This window comes from Populus euphratica, unplaced genomic scaffold (genome assembly GCF_000495115.2).
Source record: "Populus euphratica unplaced genomic scaffold, PopEup_1.0 scaffold215.1, whole genome shotgun sequence".
Lineage (NCBI taxonomy): Eukaryota > Viridiplantae > Streptophyta > Magnoliopsida > Malpighiales > Salicaceae > Populus > Populus euphratica.
This window is the reverse complement of record NW_011500098.1, coordinates 237138-255037: the sequence shown is the minus strand read 5'-3', so window position 1 is coordinate 255037 and position 17900 is coordinate 237138. Positions and strand designations below refer to the sequence as shown.

Here is a 17900-nt window from a genome sequence, read left to right as displayed (position 1 = left end):
ATTCTAAAAAAAAAAAATTGGAGTTTAGCATTGAACAATGAAGTAGTAAAAAAACACTTCACACGTATAAAATGCTTAAAATAAAATAGATTTGTCTTTAATATAGTATTTAAGTGATTTTTTGTATTTTTAAATGAATTTTTGTAAATTTATTTATGATATATTATTGTTAAATTATTATTATTATTAATTAATCATGCTTGTTATTCAATGTCTAAATTTAGCTCATTTAGATAAATAAATTTTTTTAGAATTGATTATTGTTTTTTTTTGTTAATCTTACCGAATATATTTATAAGAGTGAGAGTTATTAATGCTTAATAGTTCTTATGGTAATATAACTCTTATTATTTTTTTAAATATCATCTTATGATCATGGAGGACAAAAATTCATTTTTCTTCTCTTTTATATAATAATAAGTCAATTAATGATGCATTTGATTTTTACATTTTTTTTCTTAATACAATTTGAATCCTCTCATATTTCTATATGTATAAAAAATATTCCAAGTCTCTTCAATGATTTTAAATTCAATGGCATTGCTCACCTTGTTAGGTCAAGGCAAAGCTCATGTGGTCACCACACCACCTTTTTTATTGTGTATAGTATTAGTTATCCTGACAAGGTATCAGCTAGTGTCAGTGCCCTCACAGCACTCAAAAAAATAAATACAATGTCTTTAACAGCAACTTCCACTTCTCCCTTACAGCTCCCCTTCACTACCAGCAATGGCAATTACTTGCAGAGAAATGATTATGGAGCTGTGGGCACCTCAAGATTCCCTCATAAGTATCATTTTCTCAGCTCCAAGACTAAAGGGTCTCCTCTTATCAGGTATTTCTCTTATTTCCATTCAGTATTTTGTGTTGTGCGTGTTAAGTTTATCAAAGATCGATTGGATACTGAGGTATTTGTGGGAAGTGGTGACTGAGTTTAGAAATTTGAGGCAGATTACAAGAGGGATTGAAAGAAAGACTTGAACTTTCCATTCTCTGTCTAGCAAATTCCATGGTAAAACAGTGAGTTGTCTGTCAAGTTTTAGGTTTTGTATTCTCTTGAAGCTTTAGCTTTTCCACTGTTTCTTTTAATTTTCTTTATGTCTGAAGTTTGAAGCAGGCATGTCTGAATCAAACTTTCATCTTTTTCATTGCTTGGCTTTGTTGTTATTTGAGAGACTTCTGTAGATTATAAGGAGAATGGAAATGGGACCTATTTAAAAAAATATGTATGAAATTGGATATTTTGATTTTTCAAATTTTAGAAGCATTAGCCAGCTGAATTCATGTTTTTCTTCTTTTTGTTGTATCAAAGTAATTTATTAGACTGATTGTGTCATGGTGAATTTGTTGCGTGTTATTGTAATATAGATGCCAGTCGACTAGCACTGAAGAGCCGAAAACCAGGAACCCTTTGGACAAAGCTAGCAACCTGCTTACCAATTTGTTAAGTGGGGGAAACCTAGGGTCAATGCCTATAGCTGAAGGTGCAGTATCTGATTTGTTCAGTCGTCCCCTCTTCTTCTCACTGTATGATTGGTTCATAGAGGTACTGAGCTACTTTCCGTTTCATGAGATTGTCTGTGGATGATTCTTCAATTTGAATATTGATCCTTTAATGAGCCAAGAAAAAAATAATTGTGATCTTTTCTCATGTTCTGTTAGTGGCTGCTGGTAATACTTGTTTCTCACTATATGATTGGTTCATAGAGGTTCTCGACTACTTTCCATTTCATGAGCCTATTTGTGGATGGTTCTTCAATTTGAATATTAATTCTTTAATTAGCCAAGGAAAAAGAATTTTGATCTTTTCTGATGTTTCTGTTATTGGGCTTCTGGTAATACTTGTAGCCGCACAATGACTGCATTGTTCAATGAGACAACAGCACATGTTCAGGATTTTTTGTCTTTGGTCATGCGTTGCTTATTCATAACTGATGTCCTAACTTATTATTCTAATTCATGTTGCAGCATGGATCTGTGTATAAACTTGCCTTTGGGCCAAAAGCTTTTGTTGTTGTATCAGACCCCATTGTAGCAAGACATATTCTTCGAGAAAACGCATTTTCTTATGACAAGGTATCGTTTTATATTTTGCTGGCTGGAAGAGACCCTTTCCTGTAAATTATTTTAGTTTTCTTGCATCCTTTTGAATTTACAGTGACAAATGTCATGCATGAAAAAATTTCAATTGAGACATGAATCCATCGGTGAGATATATGACCAAGAAAAGAAATCCATTATAACATTGGAAACTTAAATGATGAGATTTGTATGCCTTTGGGTACATATAGAGGTTTGAAAGAAAATTGGTGCTTCTAAAGTAGCTGGTATGTGATATGATCTGGAAATGAACCTCATGGGGTTCGCCTAGTGGAGAAGAGCTGGGACTTGGCAGTGTGCTTCTGTCCGAGATCCCAAGTTCGACTCTTGCCAAGTGCAAACAATTCCATGGGGCCATCGGACTTGGGCAAAACCCATGAACTAACCGTGGTGTACTTATGAGAAACTCCTTGCCAGGGGCCTGTGCACCCCTGGGATTAGTCAGGTCTCGGCTTGGATACCTAGTGCTAATCCAAAAAAAAAAAAAGATCTGGAAATGTTTTTTTCCACGAATCTTTGGGGAGAGTGATGGTGCATTTGTCTACCTATAGTCAGGCCTCAACAATGCTTTTGTCATTTTGGATTTTTCAATCTTGTTATTAAATCACGTTCTAGCACTTGATTACTTTTTGTTTATTGTTTGTTTTTGAGACTTTAATGTTTTAATTAGGGAGTTCTCGCCGATATCCTAGAACCAATAATGGGAAAAGGACTTATACCTGCTGACTTGGACACATGGAAGCTAAGGAGAAAAGGTGAGCAAGTTGTCACTCTTGTATTTGGACTGTTTACCTCTGCTAGTCATTGAGTCCCATACAGATTTTGAGCTCTTGTTAGTTAGTCTTTGTGATAATTGTTAGTCAATTCCAGTTTTGCCTCTGGTAAGTCATGTGTTAATTTAGTGGAATTGTTGTGTTGACCTGATAATCAGATATATTGTGCCAAGTTGTTCTTCAGCAATGATGTTGGTTTTTTTAGTGGGAAGAACAATAATAGTAAAAGAACAATGGTGTCAGCTAGAATCCTGATGTCCAATGCACTGCCTAAAATTGGTCTCTTGGACTAAATTTTAGTTGATTGGTATTTCTTGGCTATTCATGATCTAATTTCGCTTTTGTTACACTATAAATATCACCCTTCTTTCAAAGAAATGGAAGATTCTTTATTGTTCCTAAAACTCAATATGTGAGGAGTCGACAACAACCTCAATCAAACAAAGGCAGATTCTCAGACATTTAGTTAAAGTAAAAATTGGATCAAAAGACATCATACTTAAAATAACATATATTTTGAGAATAGAATTTGGCTCATCTCCATTAAAATAACAAATAAAATTAAATCAAGCCTGTAACTTCCATTATTGCCCCAGTTTCTTGTAAATAATTAGGACTGTTGCTGTGCCAGTTCTGCCATAACTTCCATTATTGCCTCAGTTTTTCCTAAATAATGAGAACAGATTGTGGCTTGTATTCATTCTTGTTAGTCCTTGTCACCTGAAATGTTGAATTTAGTCCTTGAACTCCAAAAACTTGTCAATTTGGCTTAATTGCTGAAGTTAATTGGAAAATGTTTATTTTGAGCTGCAACCGCCTTTAATGAGTTTCATAATGAAGTCAGTATAAGTATTTCTAATTCAAGCTTCTTCTTTTGCTTATTTAGTAATTGCTCCTGGGTTTCATGCCTTGTACTTGGAAGCTATGCTCAAGGTATTCACTCAATGTTCAGAAAGATCAATATTGAAAATTGAGGAACTTCTTGAAGGAGAGGACTTGCATGGCAAGAAGACAGTTGAGTTGGATCTTGAAGCAGAGTTTTCAAGTTTAGCTCTTGATATTATTGGCCTTGGTGTCTTCAACTATGACTTTGGTTCAGTTACAAAGGAATCACCCGTGATTAAGGTTGGTGAAAATATTATCATAATGATGCATTTTCAACCTGCTATCTTTTATATATGTGTTTGTTGTGCCAGTGTTGATCTGGTGACAAAAAAATTAGTTTTAAGATAGTTTCATTGACTTATTTCAACTGAAGTATTGAAGTTATAATTTTTAAATTGGCTATAGTTTATCATGATTTTTTCCACTAGCAATGTAATGATTTTGTATTGATGTCAGCGACATTGGATGCTGAACTTTTATGATTAACCCTTTTAAAACTTATCACAGGCAGTGTATGGTGCTCTTTTTGAAGCTGAGCATAGATCCACTTTCTACGTTCCTTACTGGAAATTTCCTCTAGCAAGGTGGTTAGTCCCCAGACAAAGGAAGTTTCAGAAAGATCTCAAAGTTATCAATGAGTGCCTTGATGGACTCATACAAAATGCAAAAGAGACCAGACAGGTAAGAAACAATCCAACTGCATGATAAATAAAGATGAAGATTAATATGATTTGTGCTGGTTGCTTGTGGGCTTTAGGATGAGCTAAAACAATATAGAGAAAAATATTGGGCTTCTATCTTGATCTTTGTTGCCTTGTTTGGTAGGAAACGGATGTTGAGAAACTGCAGCAAAGGGACTACTCAAATCTGAAGGTGGGCATATTCTACAGAGTTGTATCAAACAGATGCTAGTTGCATTTATTTGATTTAAAGAAAGATGGGTAGTTATCTTGCCAAATTTTGAAGGAAAAAAAAATTCTGAGTCCTGCATTGTAATTGTAATGTTTGCAGGATGCAAGTCTTCTACGATTTCTAGTTGATATGCGGGGAGCTGATGTTGATGACCGTCAGGTGAATATTTTCTTGTTCTGATGTTGATAACCACAAAATTAATTTGATTGGGATATCTATATCGTTCACATCCTCATGAATCCAAATTGTTTTCTGCATTTATGATCTATTGTAGACGGCCAGTTTTGGGATTGTATCCCCTTTTGTGCATGTGTACACAATGTGACGTAGTCATGAAATTCATACAACTATCCATGGTTTACCAACTTTTGTTTGTTTTCTTTCTTACAGCTAAGAGATGACCTCATGACAATGCTCATCGCGGGGCATGAAACAACAGCTGCAGTGCTTACTTGGGCTGTTTTCCTTCTTGCACAGGTATGACTCTTCCCTAAGAAATTTTGTGCAGGGTCTTGTTATTGTTTCAGTGAAGTAATGCCTTATCTCTTATGGCTTTTGCTTCATAATTTCTTTCATCCACTACAAGCTGCTGTCTGTCTGATTTACACTATTTCTGAAATTGCAGAATCCCTCCAAAATGAAGAAAGCTCAAGCAGAGATTGATCAAGTGCTGGGTCAGGGGAGGCTGACTTTCGAGTTGATTAAACAGTTGAAGTGAGTCTTCCTTCATACATGCTCATGAAAACGTGTTTATATTCACTGGTGGCTGTGTTACAAAAACCAGGTTGTGCATTTTCCTGTATAGTTTTTAAAAATTAATAGACATTCATATCAAACGAATATACACATAATTTTTTCGCAATAATTTTTCTTCCATGCTTTCAGGTACATTCGACTTATTGTGGTGGAGTCTCTTCGTTTGTATCCTCAGCCACCATTGCTGATTAGACGCTCCCTCAAACCAGATGTTTTGCCAGGTATTTCTCACTGGTAACCATAGGATAAATAGCAGCCAAACTGATTCCTGAAAATTAATGTGCGACATTTGAATTAAGCAAGAGACTTAAATTGCACAGGAGGATACAAAGGAGACAAAGACGGTTATGCAATTCGTGCTGGGACTGATATCTTTGTATCGGTAAGTTGAAGCATTTCTATTGCCTTCTGTTTTGGTTCCTTTGTCATTTTAGAAAGCTTTAGAATTCATTGCACTGTGAAACTTCAGTATTTTACTTCCTTCTACTTTAGCATGCTCTATGTAAGTTTACTGGTACGAACTTGTTCATTTAGGTCTATAATCTCCATAGATCTCCATATTTTTGGGACAATCCTAACGAATTTGAACCAGAAAGGTTCTTAGTGACAAGAAATAGTGATGGGATTGAAGGATGGAGTGGCTTCGATCCATCTCGAAGCCCAGGAGCTCTATATCCAAATGAGGTCTGTTTTCAACTTTTTTCTGGTTTCCGAACATAATATACAACTTTGCCTTTCCTGACATATTTTATGTTTGCCATTGTCAGGTTATATCAGATTTTGCCTTCTTACCCTTTGGAGGAGGCCCAAGAAAATGCGTCGGGGATCAATTTGCGCTCATGGAATCAACCACAGCTTTGACTTTATTGTTACAGAAATTCGACGTCGAGCTAAGAGGTTCCCCAGAGGAGGTAGAATTAGTTACAGGTGCTACAATCCATACCAAGAATGGACTGTGGTGTAGATTGAAGAAAAGATCTGATGTCCATTAACATGCCATTAGCAACAGTATCCCTAGAGGGTGTCCTTGAATAGAAACATGAACAATGGCAGCCGTGGTTGCTTTCACTTGGCTTCAGCCCGGGGTATGAAGAGAAAGCCTCATGTATCCGATATCAAGTGTATAGTTCAAGCTCGATGCTGACAAGCTATGGACTGATATTTTTATGCATTGATTAAAGAAAAATCTTGAATTCCATTTTCTGAAAATAGAGTTATTTAATTTCTACATCTGATCGTAACTAAGATTGTGTTTTTTTCTTCTTCGAACATGGTTTTGGGTATTATTGTTTGAGATTTAGAATTGCAGTGGCTTTTTTTTATTTAAAAATATATTAAAATAATATTTTTTATTTTTTAAAAATATAATTTTGATATCATAATATTAAAACAATTTAAAAACAAAAAAATAATTTTAAGTAAAAAAAAATTTAGTTTTTGAGAAATCGTAGTTTCAATCATGGTTTTCAAATACAATATAAATCTTTTAGTGTTTGTTGCAAAAAAAAATTTAGTTTTTGAGAAATCGTGGTTTCAATCATGGTTTTCAAATATAATATAAATCTTTTAATGTTTGTTGTTTTTTAAAATATTTTTTTAATATATTAAAATAATATTTTTTAATTTTAAAAAAATTATTTTTAATATTAATATATTACAACAATCTAAAAATAATAAAAAAATTAATGTAAAATAAAAAAAATAAAAAACAAAAAAAATTTCAAACATACATTTTTAAAATATAAAATAAACGAGTCCATTGCCAAACACCTTTCGCTGTCAAAAACATCAATTTGTCTTAATGATTTTTCATCCCAAAACACCTCTTATTTATTTGTATTTTGTAATGAAATATGACCTTAAAAGAAATAAAAATCTCTCTTATTCTGATTTTTCTTGTAGGCATTTTCTTGATCCAAGTATTTTTCCCAAGCTCTGATCTCATGTCTTTCCAAACCCTAGTATTAGGACGCAAGATCAAACACTTGTAGGGCTTAATTAATAATAATAAAAGTAACATAATTTGAAATATGTCTTCACTCTTAAGATTTCAAAACATGTCATTTTTTTCCTTGCAAGGTTGTGTGGAGAAAGCCAAAAATAATGACCAGTTTTCCATAATCTCAACACAAAATAAAATAAAATAAAAACAATTAGGAAAATAAATTAAAAGCAAAACCTTCATGCTATTAAAATATTTTATGTTAAATTATACTCCAAACCCAAAACTTCATGTTCTAGCTACATCAGTTTTTGCGGAAAAAACAAGCGACTGGTTTTGATAAAAATGAATTAAACCGACTTGGCAAGCCTATGACATCCAGTCTTGAGTCATGTTTTATGATTAACTATAACTATGACTATAAAATGATTATCATATGCGATAATGACAGGAAGCAAATGGTAAGATTGAATGGATGGTGGAGCATAAAGTAGATGGAGATCAGTTGATTGTGATTCAGTAGGATGAGTGTTAAAGCTGCATCAATCTTTCTTCTCCATGGATTCTCTTTGATTACCGTTCATACATCCATGGAAGGACCACCTGCTGGAATTATTTGTTCTCTTGATCAGGTGTATATTTGTCATGACTTTTGCTTTCACGATTCTATGATCATGTTTCAGAATCACCTTTGGATCCTCAGAAAGTGTCATTCTTCTTTTTGCTTGGCTTCTTCTGAGTATCGATATTCTTATAGTTTCTGCCTTTTTTTTCAGCTAGCTATAAAGAAAAATAAATGTTTCGTTAATGAAATTAATTGCTTCTGTTTTTTTCATTAGACATCTCCTATATAATTATGTTTTAAATGTTGATTATGTAAGGGCTGAAATAACGTATTTTGTAAGAATTACTACAATGTCAAACATTTGAAATCTTTCTCAATTAAATCCAAATCTCCGAGCTCGAAAGTTTATCCGTCAAGTTCTCTTCGAAACATAGTAGTAGTTCGTATGGCATGAAAGCTGCATGCACGTCAGATAAGAAATATTAACATACTGGTAGAGGACTCGATTGAGAAATATGTAGCTTGTTGCCTTGAAGAATGGGATTAGAATTCATGTAAATTGTTTGGACTATATGTAATGCCAGGAAAAACAGTTAATCTAAAAAGATGTTATATGGTATTTGTTTTATTTTGCTGGAGGTTGGATCAAAAATCTGAAATTTTTTATTTTGGAATACAAGTGATAAAAATCACAAATATATTTTAATCACAGTAGATAAATTATTTTGTTTAGAGACTGAGAATAGCCATGTCGATTAAAGATTAAATTGTGCTTTCCTCTAATCTTTAACGTAATTCTATTAGTCAATTCTAAATTTATAATCATAAAAAAAAAAATATCAATTAGATTTCTAGTGTTTTAGACGTTTTATTATTATATACTCCTACTATATCCTTAAATTTCTCTCTCAAGTTTCCTTCATTTTATTGCATTAAATATGCATATTAGAAGAGAAAATAAATATACAAAAAAACCTGATTGAAAAATGTTTGAAACATTAAAATGATATAAAATAGTTTGCTTATTTATCATGGAGTAATAAGTTAGGGAATATTGATGTTTTCTTTGATTTTTTAAGATTCTATCTATAAAAATAAAAAAAAATTGATTCCCTTTCACCCATGATTATAAAACCTAATCCAAATCAACATGTTAATTTGAATATTCATAAAATGCAACTTTCCACCGTCGAGCAAAACTTTCAACTTGCGAAGGCTACTCGGTAGACCATCTTAATCTTCCATTGTTTTTTACACCCATTTCTCCAATGGCTCATACGTGACCGACCAAACATCTTCTAACCCAGTTCATACAATGGCCTGACATTTCTGTCTTTTCGAGATTCTTCGATTGTGCCCTCAACTTCTGAGAGTAAAGACAGGAAATTCTGCCACCTTCTCCGACCTTTTTCTACTTGGTTGCTTGCGTGTCCATCTTCATTTCGACTGGAGAGGGCTACCATCGTAGATGATAATGCTTATCATCACAGATGTCATTCATTGAATGGTTTCAAAATCACATAATGGGTCCCATTTCTGTGCCCCCATTTCCACCCTCGCCTTTTCACTATACCGATAGCCTTACCAGACCGACCATGAAATTGGGTTTCGGAGTTCTTCAGAGCATCGGGCTTCGAGTCCTCAATTGTGGGCTCCATTTCTCGAATGATCGTTCACACATTTTATCCTTTGATTTTCTTTTAATGAAAATATACTTTTATTAACTTTAAAAAAACATCATTACGAGATGTTTTATGATGTTGGTTCATGTGACAAGTAAACTAGATTCTGCATTATTACTTTGGTTTTGAAACTCATCGAGTTGTGAAAACATTTGTTATCATAAGACCTTTTCATTTAATTAGTGTTCTATAACATGAGATAAATATGTTTTTAAAATATACTTTTGAAGTGTATTTTTATAATGCCAAAATAAAAGGCACAAGAAAACATATTTCATATGTCTTCACCAACAGTACTACTTCAGACAGAAAAAATCAAGAACAAGAAATAACGTGATAAAACTCCATACAAAACCTTTTAAACTCTTTAAAGAGACAATATTTAACTTAAATTGTACATGGTCTATAGCATGCTGAGATATATATTATTTCAGTTTTATTGTATTTCCAAGCATTATTACATCATGGGATTTATTCCAACCAGAATACTTCCATCGATTAATAAATGAATTATACTAGTAGCTAGTTACAATGGATCCTTTTAAGGCAATTAGTTTGCGTACCTTTAGCCATTAGGGATTTGAATTAGAAGGGCCTGAGGCAAAGATTGAGGACATTTTGCCAAAAATAAAAAATGATGCTTTGGCGGGCGGTCGGTGAAGACAAAACACTATGCTTTTAGATTTTGGTCACACAGGTAGCCTCCCCTGTCATAAATTATTAATAGAAAATAATGAATTATATGAAAGCTGAGTCACTTTAATAATGTAATCTAATGAAAAGCTTTCTCGGGGATCCAAAAGCTAACCTTAGCGGTATCTTTCTGGACTCTTATCATCCTTAAAAAAGCATCAAATAAAGCTCACGATCAACAAGAACAAAACCCAACATTTCATGTCAAATATACTGAAATATCTTCTTAAGCTGCTTCAAGACTCTATAATTGCATGACTTCATCTTAATCTTAGGGCATGAACCGACCCCTTCTTTTTATATATTATACTATATTCTAAAACACCTAAGAAAAATATTATAAACTTATTGCACCATGAATAACACTTTAGCGCCTATAAAAAGCATTATCTTTTTATTTTTTAGTTAATAAGTGTTATGGGTCGTTAAGTCTTATTACCACCAGGATCTAACCCAACCAATAGCGTTAGGTCATATGCCTGATAGAATTCATTAGATAGTGTTGGGTCCTACACCTAGCAAGACCGAACACTTTAATTTTTTAATTTATTATATAATATACTAAATCACACGACATATTACATAATATATAAAAAGGCTCAATACCCTTGTTATTGTTTACATAGACATAAAATATTATAGATTGGAACAGTATAATGGTAGCCCAACCCTTGACATAAAAAGTTGCAATGAGAGCGAAGGAGGGGTGATGTTGTCTTTTCATTAGGTGCATTTGACATTGAATGATAATTGGAAAGAAAATGGACAATACAAGTTTTGGTGGGGCTACAAGCCATAGAAAGCGGATACCTGGCGTTGATGCTGCCCTTGTGCAAGGCAGGCCTGGATGCCACCTATCACTTGGGTGACTCCAATAAGTAGGGCAGACCCAAGTGTCACCTAGTACTTGTGTGTTGGCAAAAGATCTAATTGGTTATTGCAGCCCTAAAATCACGTGGTGCAAGAGTCGTCCAAGTGTTTGATTTTCGCTTCTCATTGTTATTATAATATTATTATTTATAATAAAAATAACAATATTTATATCACAACTTATAATATTTTTAGTATTTATACTATTAATTATAAATAAAATAATAATATTTATAGCACAAATAATACTAGTTTAATGGCTTTTTTAAAATAGTATTATTTGTGTTATAATTATTTTTATTTTTATTATGATTAAAAATATTAATATTAAAAATAGTATTAGTTATGTTATTATTTTTATTCTTAATATAATTAAAAGCCTAGACGCGTCCATATCTAAATTTCAAGTTGGGACTCATCCATGTCCAATTACACGTGTGTTCATATAGTAATGTGTGTTATAAATATTATTTTTCTTTTATAATTCAGAGTATTTATATAAAAAAATTTATTATTTATGTTATAAATATTATTTTTCTTTTATAATTCAAAGTATTTATATAAATTTTTTTATTATTTGTGTTATAAATATTATTATTTTTAGCATAAGTCAAAATATTGATATAAAAGATATTATTATTTATATTGTAAGCATTCGTAAAATTCTTAATGCAATTATTTTTGTTATAAATATTATTATTTTTATTATAATTAATAGTATAGATATTAAAAATATTATCATTTATGTTATAAATATTATTATTTTTATTATGATTAATATTATTAATATATTTAAAAAAAAATTATTATTAATATCAAAAAATATTATTTTTTATATTATAAATTTTTACAATAATTTTAATAAAAATAAAAAATAAACTCACTACATACTATTGCATGTCCATTCATCATTGGAATTCAATTGAATATTCAAGAGAGCTTATTACCAATATGTCCTAGAATGCTCTTCATTTATTGTAAATAGTCCTGCGTTATCCCCAGCACGAAGGTTATTTAAATTTATGGGCGTGCTGAGTCAGCTATATTTGATATTGATATTGTTGAGTGGAATATTTTTAAAATCTTTTTATTTTTAACTTCGTCACTGAAAAGGGAAGATATCCCCTGTAAATGCTCTGCCTTAAACAAATCCACATCAGATTTGAGGATCCCCACCCTACATAAACGTTCCTCCTCCACCACACCCACAGAGACACACACACACACAGAGTGAGAGAGAGCTAGAGAGCTTAGCTCATTGTTACTGAATATACTGAGTGTTTGCGTGCACAACTAACTACAATTGTCAATAGCTTCTGAAGCAGAGAATACTTGAGAATCATCTCAGAAATGGGTGAAGTAAGTCTTCTTTTTTCTTTCTTGTGTACGGAGTTGTTTATTTATTCAAATAGAACAATTGCAAGAGATGATGCTGATAATTTTGGAGTGTTAATTCGCTTCGACAGGAGAAAAAAGAGGAAGAAAAGAAAGAAGAGGTTAAGGAAGAAGAGAAGAAGGAAGAAAAGAAGGAAGAACAGCCTCCAGAGATTGTGCTCAAGGTTGACATGCATTGTGAAGCTTGTGCCAGGAAAGTTGCAAGAACTTTGAAAGGATTTGAAGGTGTTTCTTGCTTTACCATCTTTAACTAAACCATGCTTGAACCATCTACTTTCTAAACTTGGAAATTGTTCTTAATTAGGAAAGAGATAGATAATTTTGTTTTATTTACCTAATTAACGTTAAATTGCATGTCGTAATATCGAAAGGACTTGTGCTTATCATATAAATCACTAACATTACAAAGCCAAAACATTTACTTAATTAGAGATCAAACCATCATTACCTTAGAATTCGTGTTAAATATCACCTCTAACATTATCCTCATCTTAAATATATTTATAAAAAACCATAGTATAATCAATGATTTTTCCTTAAATGGGCAGTGCTTATATATTATATCCTTAATATTTTATCTATTTCTACTCCGCTCCAGCTTACGTTTCCAAATCTATGGCTTTCATTTAAAATCATGGTTCTGAAAATAACATTAAATCCCAGCTTTGTCAAAACTACGATTTCAAAAAAGTTAATGAATAACAATTTTTTACCCAACCCGCTCCAATCACAATACCTAACGGTTGGATTTGGAAAATATGGGTGACAGGAGTGGAGGAAGTAAACACAGATAGCAAAGCAAGCAAGGTGGTGGTGAAAGGCAAAGCAGCAGACCCATCAAAGGTATGTGAGAGGCTGCAAAAGAAAAGTGGCCGGAAAGTGGAGCTAATTTCACCCTTGCCAAAACCGCCTGAAGAGAACAAAGAAGAAGCCAAAGATCCACCAAAGGAAGAAGAGAAAAAAGACGAGGTAAAAATTTCAAAGATTCTACTGCTCAGTACTCACCTCACACAATCATTACCACTTATTTACTTACCACATCTTTTTCCAACTACAAGTAAGCTTTCACCCTCTATTTTTGACCCACTAAAGCTAGGGTGGAGAATCCTATATTGACTTTATGTAGGCTTTTACTTGGCAGTCCTAAAGATAAGGTGTCATTGAGGCCCTTTATAAACTTTACCCACTTGCCTATTACCTACTGTGACTCGTGTGACTGCTGTTTCCATGCTGACATGAAAGTAACAAAACAGGTCAGCAGTATTGGGCACGTCTTGCAAGGAAAGAGAGAACATTTAGGGTTTTGACCCCACGAATCCTCGAATTTATTGTTATGGGCCTATACATGCTCAGAAATTTTGTTTTCTTGCTTGATGACCACAATTTACCCCGCAATTTTTGAGGATTGACAAGAGCACGAGGAGCCCATTTCTTTATGATCATCACCTTTTGTCCTTAGCTTTGTAAACAAAATCATAAATATGTTACAAAAACTACTTTAGCTACTGCATAGCTAGCATATGGCTTGTTTTTTCAGCTCAAGAAAACATGTGCTCTGGAAAAAAAAATTGAAAAGCATGAAACGAAAGGATCCTAAATCCTAATGTACTGAATAGAATCTGCTGTTTGGCCGGCATGAGCTGCAAGTGTCTCGAGGATGGTTGTCTTAATGGAATTTGGTGGTTTCTGTCTCACTCTCGTTGGGTATTGAGCTTGTTGGCTTCATATGGCCACTATTGCATTCACCCCCACTTGAAAATAAAAAAACTCTAGTCAAAATTCATCCACAATAAAGGTAGATCATGGGCTTAAAAAGTTTTTAAATGCTACTTTTTACTAGATGACTTTGATATGTCATAAATTGTTTAGAATCTTGGACTGAGTGTCTTGTTTTATAGTATTTTAAATTGTGTTTGTTATTATTTTAGGATATAAAAGGTAGGTACAATCGAGACAAGGATATGTGTTAATTTTTTTTTTTAAATAATAGAAATTCACTCTACAACGAACAATTTTTGAGTGAATATCAGTCAGAGACAAATTTATTGATAGATTTTCATTTTAACTATATATGTTTTTGTTGTTTCTGTACATATATCTTCTGTCTTGGACACTAACCAACGCAACCTTGGAGCTCTCGTATGGTTTCATTTAAGTGTAAGGAAAAGAAAATGTTCCATCAGAAACAAAGAAGGAGAAAGCCTAAACCAATAAACATGAAGGACACTTTGTTTTCCTCTTATGATTTCGGATATAGATTTCTACTTTTTTCATGAATGTGTTTCTTGCTTCTAGATGAGCCATGTATCATTCTATGAATTACTTGTATTTCCATCTGACCACTATTTTCTAAAGCAATTTTATGGCTGCAGCCTCCTCCTGTTGTAACAGTAGTCTTGAACGTTAGAATGCATTGCGAAGCATGTGCTCAAGTGCTACAAAAGCGAGTTCGAAAGATCCGAGGTATTTATATTTACATTAAATCATCTTGCAATTTTGTATAACCTGTAAAAAAGCCAAGCTCTTGAATCAAGATAATACACGTGAGGTGTTTTCCACGAAGTTTTTGGTTCAAATCACTTTCTTTTCATGATCCTTTTCTTATATGGTAACTAGATGTTTATGTAAGGAAATATCTCAATTCAAAAGAGTGTAAGATATAGATTCATTACTGTTTGATTATTAAATTCTTAATAAGATCTTACTTAAATAAAATTTCAAAATATAATTTATATATTATTTTCTAATTCAACAAAAACACCGAAGAGTGGCACCAAGGAGTAGGATTTTTCTTCTCATACATCAGTGTGCACATATTCTATTCTTTTAAGGTACCAAAAATCATGTATCCTAGAGCAAGTTGAACATTGAGTGATTGCTTTGGAATTAATGCAATGCATGCAGGTGTAGAGTCAGTAGAAACAAACCTAGCCAATGGTCAAGTAATAGTAAAAGGGGTGGTTGATCCATCAAAGCTGGTGGATGACGTGTACAAGAAGACTAGAAAGCAAGCTTCCATAGTGAAAGATGAAGAAAAGAAGGAAGAAGAGAAGAAAGGAGAAGAGAAAAAGGAAGAAAAAGAAGGTGAAAAGAAAGATGGAGAAGAAGAGAAGGCAGAGGATGACAAGAACCTAGATATCAAGAGAAGTGAATATTGGCCAGCGAAGGACAACTCCGAGTTTGCTTATGCTCCTCAAATTTTCAGTGATGAAAACCCTAATGCTTGCTCTGTTATGTAACCAATAATTAATGTCGTACCTTTGGTGGAATCTTAACTAGTTTGGCCAATGTTAAGGTTGTAAGCAATTTTGCCATGTATTAAATGGTTTGATAATAAGATATTGAAGCACAATACTTGATGCTGCATATAACTAATTTTCATATCTATTAATCCAATTTTGTTTTTGGTTTAATCTCTCAAAATCTTGACAATCTCTTCTGATCTTGATATTTTGTTGCTTGCTCTTCTATGCTGTTAAAAAAAAAATTCAGAATAGTGAACTTGTTATTAAATTTTTTTAATATTATATTAAATAATTAATTTAATTTAATAATTTAAGAGAGGAGTTAAAAAATAATTTAACTTAATAATTTAAACTGTTATTTATAAAAATTTATAAAAATAATATAAAAATAATTTATTTTAATAATTTAAGCTGTTATTTATGAGAATCTAGAAAGAGAATTTAAAAATGAAAGAGCAAGAGATGCAAGGATCATGTGTGATAATATACAACAAATTAAGATGTTTTAGGCTTATTATTTTTTATTATTTTGATGTATAAATATTAAAAAAATAAAAACATTATTTTAATATAATCTCAAGTGATAAACAATTTGAAAATTAATCTTCCATCCAAGCATCTTCAAGGTCTCTCACGTACCAAAATACCCATGTTTTTTTTGTAGTTGCGAGTTTTCAATATCACAACAAATAAAGAAATTAAAAGATAAATACAAAAAAATAAAAATATATATTTTTTGAGTTAACTTTTATATTTTATATAAAACATGTTGCACTTGTCTCTGTTATCTTCAAATTTTTTTATTATGAAATGGTAGCTAAATATCACCTCCAAGTAGACTAGCATGGCAAATCATAAAACTATAGATCGCAAGTGGTGCTAATGCAAATATGCATACGACACACATGCATAAAAAAAGTGACCAAGGCAGTGGTCCTTGAATCTTTGCTTCAAATTTCCAACTTGTTATTATATATATATGATCGACAAGAGGACACTATTTGCTTGCGTTTGTTCGTGATGTGAAGGGTTATCCCCCATCGAAACACCTTCTTCTCCTTCCATAGTGCACAAACTGCAGCCACTCAGCACAAATAGTTTCAGAATATTGTACACTAACGCCAGCCACATGCCTCTAGGCTGGAGAATTACCTTATTATATATCATCATTCTTATTAACTATAAAAGATTGGTAATAAAAATAGATTAAATTGTGGTGTCTAGTAACAGAGAAGGATTTGGTTTCAATTACCTCCATAGCAGAGGTTGGGGGTCCAGACCGGGGCGAAACTTTACCGTACTTTGGACCACCAGGCCACTGGCCACTATTAGATTTCACTCTTCTGTTTTCCTTTTAGCTAAAAGAGAAAAAGAATGGCTTAGGCAGAGCACACGAAAGGTCAATGGGGCTTGTTAGGCCACACTCACTGTGGGAATGGCCTGGGATATTGATTCCCCACTCACGGCTGTGAGTGAATTATAAATGAAGTATAAGATTCAGAAATCCTGTGGCGACTACCACTTTCTGAGGTCTATTTCATTGTCATCTCCGATTGATACTGTAAAGATCCAAATCCCGAGTTTATAATCGAAAATGTAGTTCCTGCGTCTACTTAAAGAGCACCTCATCTATACCAAATATCAGAATATACATATTAATATAATACAAAGCAGTGAAGTATACGTTAGAAATTAGATGTCATTCTAAGATGACTATTATAAAAGGATCAGTTACCGTAAAACATATATATTAATATATTTTATTCTCAAGAACAAGAAAGAAATATTTGAAGATATCTTTCCATGACATTAATTCCCCTAAACAAAACAATGAGGGTAAAAGCAAAAAATAAAAATAAATCTTGAAACAATTGGTGAAGGTTTCTCTTTAAACTCCCCTGATAAATATATATTGAGGGGAAAAAAAAGTCAAAAAGAAACATTTTAAACAAATTAATAAAGGCTTCTCCTCATGTTGTTGTTGTACTTGTTTTACGCTATTTAAATGCAAGAAGTGAGATGAGAATAGAAATGGTTATTAAAAGATATGTTGGCTGGGAGTCGTCGCCAGGCAGAATAATT

General features: G+C 32.6%; 2 protein-coding genes across 2 annotated transcripts; both read left to right on the top strand.

Annotated features, from left to right (window-relative positions):
* Positions 1–612: 612 nt before the first annotated feature.
* CYP97B3 (cytochrome P450, family 97, subfamily B, polypeptide 3) lies at positions 613–6646 on the top strand. The gene is made up of 14 exons (XM_011004074.1): positions 613–835; positions 1369–1546; positions 1969–2076; positions 2771–2855; positions 3760–3998; positions 4266–4439; positions 4584–4631; positions 4770–4829; positions 5061–5147; positions 5296–5384; positions 5556–5647; positions 5747–5808; positions 5961–6110; positions 6194–6646. Exons 1-14 carry the CDS (start codon positions 675–677, stop codon positions 6416–6418), a joined length of 1758 nt encoding a protein of 585 aa, XP_011002376.1. The 5' UTR covers positions 613–674; the 3' UTR covers positions 6419–6646.
* A 5656-nt stretch (positions 6647–12302) lies between these two features.
* LOC105109373 (heavy metal-associated isoprenylated plant protein 26-like) lies at positions 12303–15969 on the top strand. The gene is made up of 5 exons (XM_011004073.1): positions 12303–12537; positions 12645–12798; positions 13343–13542; positions 14946–15036; positions 15478–15969. Exons 1-5 carry the CDS (start codon positions 12529–12531, stop codon positions 15810–15812), a joined length of 789 nt encoding a protein of 262 aa, XP_011002375.1. The 5' UTR covers positions 12303–12528; the 3' UTR covers positions 15813–15969.
* Positions 15970–17900: the final 1931 nt, after the last annotated feature.

Excerpts from the sequence above, each read along its gene's own strand:
- CYP97B3 (XM_011004074.1), top strand. The coding sequence starts at position 675 with ATGTCTTTAACAGCAACTTCCACTTCTCCCTTACAGCTCCCCTTCACT. Across the intron at positions 4,440-4,583 it reads ATGCAAAAGAGACCAGACAG|GAAACGGATGTTGAGAAACT; the intron begins GTAAGAAACAAT and ends CTTGTTTGGTAG. Across the intron at positions 5,385-5,555 it reads GAGTTGATTAAACAGTTGAA|GTACATTCGACTTATTGTGG; the intron begins GTGAGTCTTCCT and ends CCATGCTTTCAG.
- LOC105109373 (XM_011004073.1), top strand. Across the intron at positions 12,799-13,342 it reads AACTTTGAAAGGATTTGAAG|GAGTGGAGGAAGTAAACACA; the intron begins GTGTTTCTTGCT and ends TATGGGTGACAG. Across the intron at positions 15,037-15,477 it reads GCGAGTTCGAAAGATCCGAG|GTGTAGAGTCAGTAGAAACA; the intron begins GTATTTATATTT and ends CAATGCATGCAG.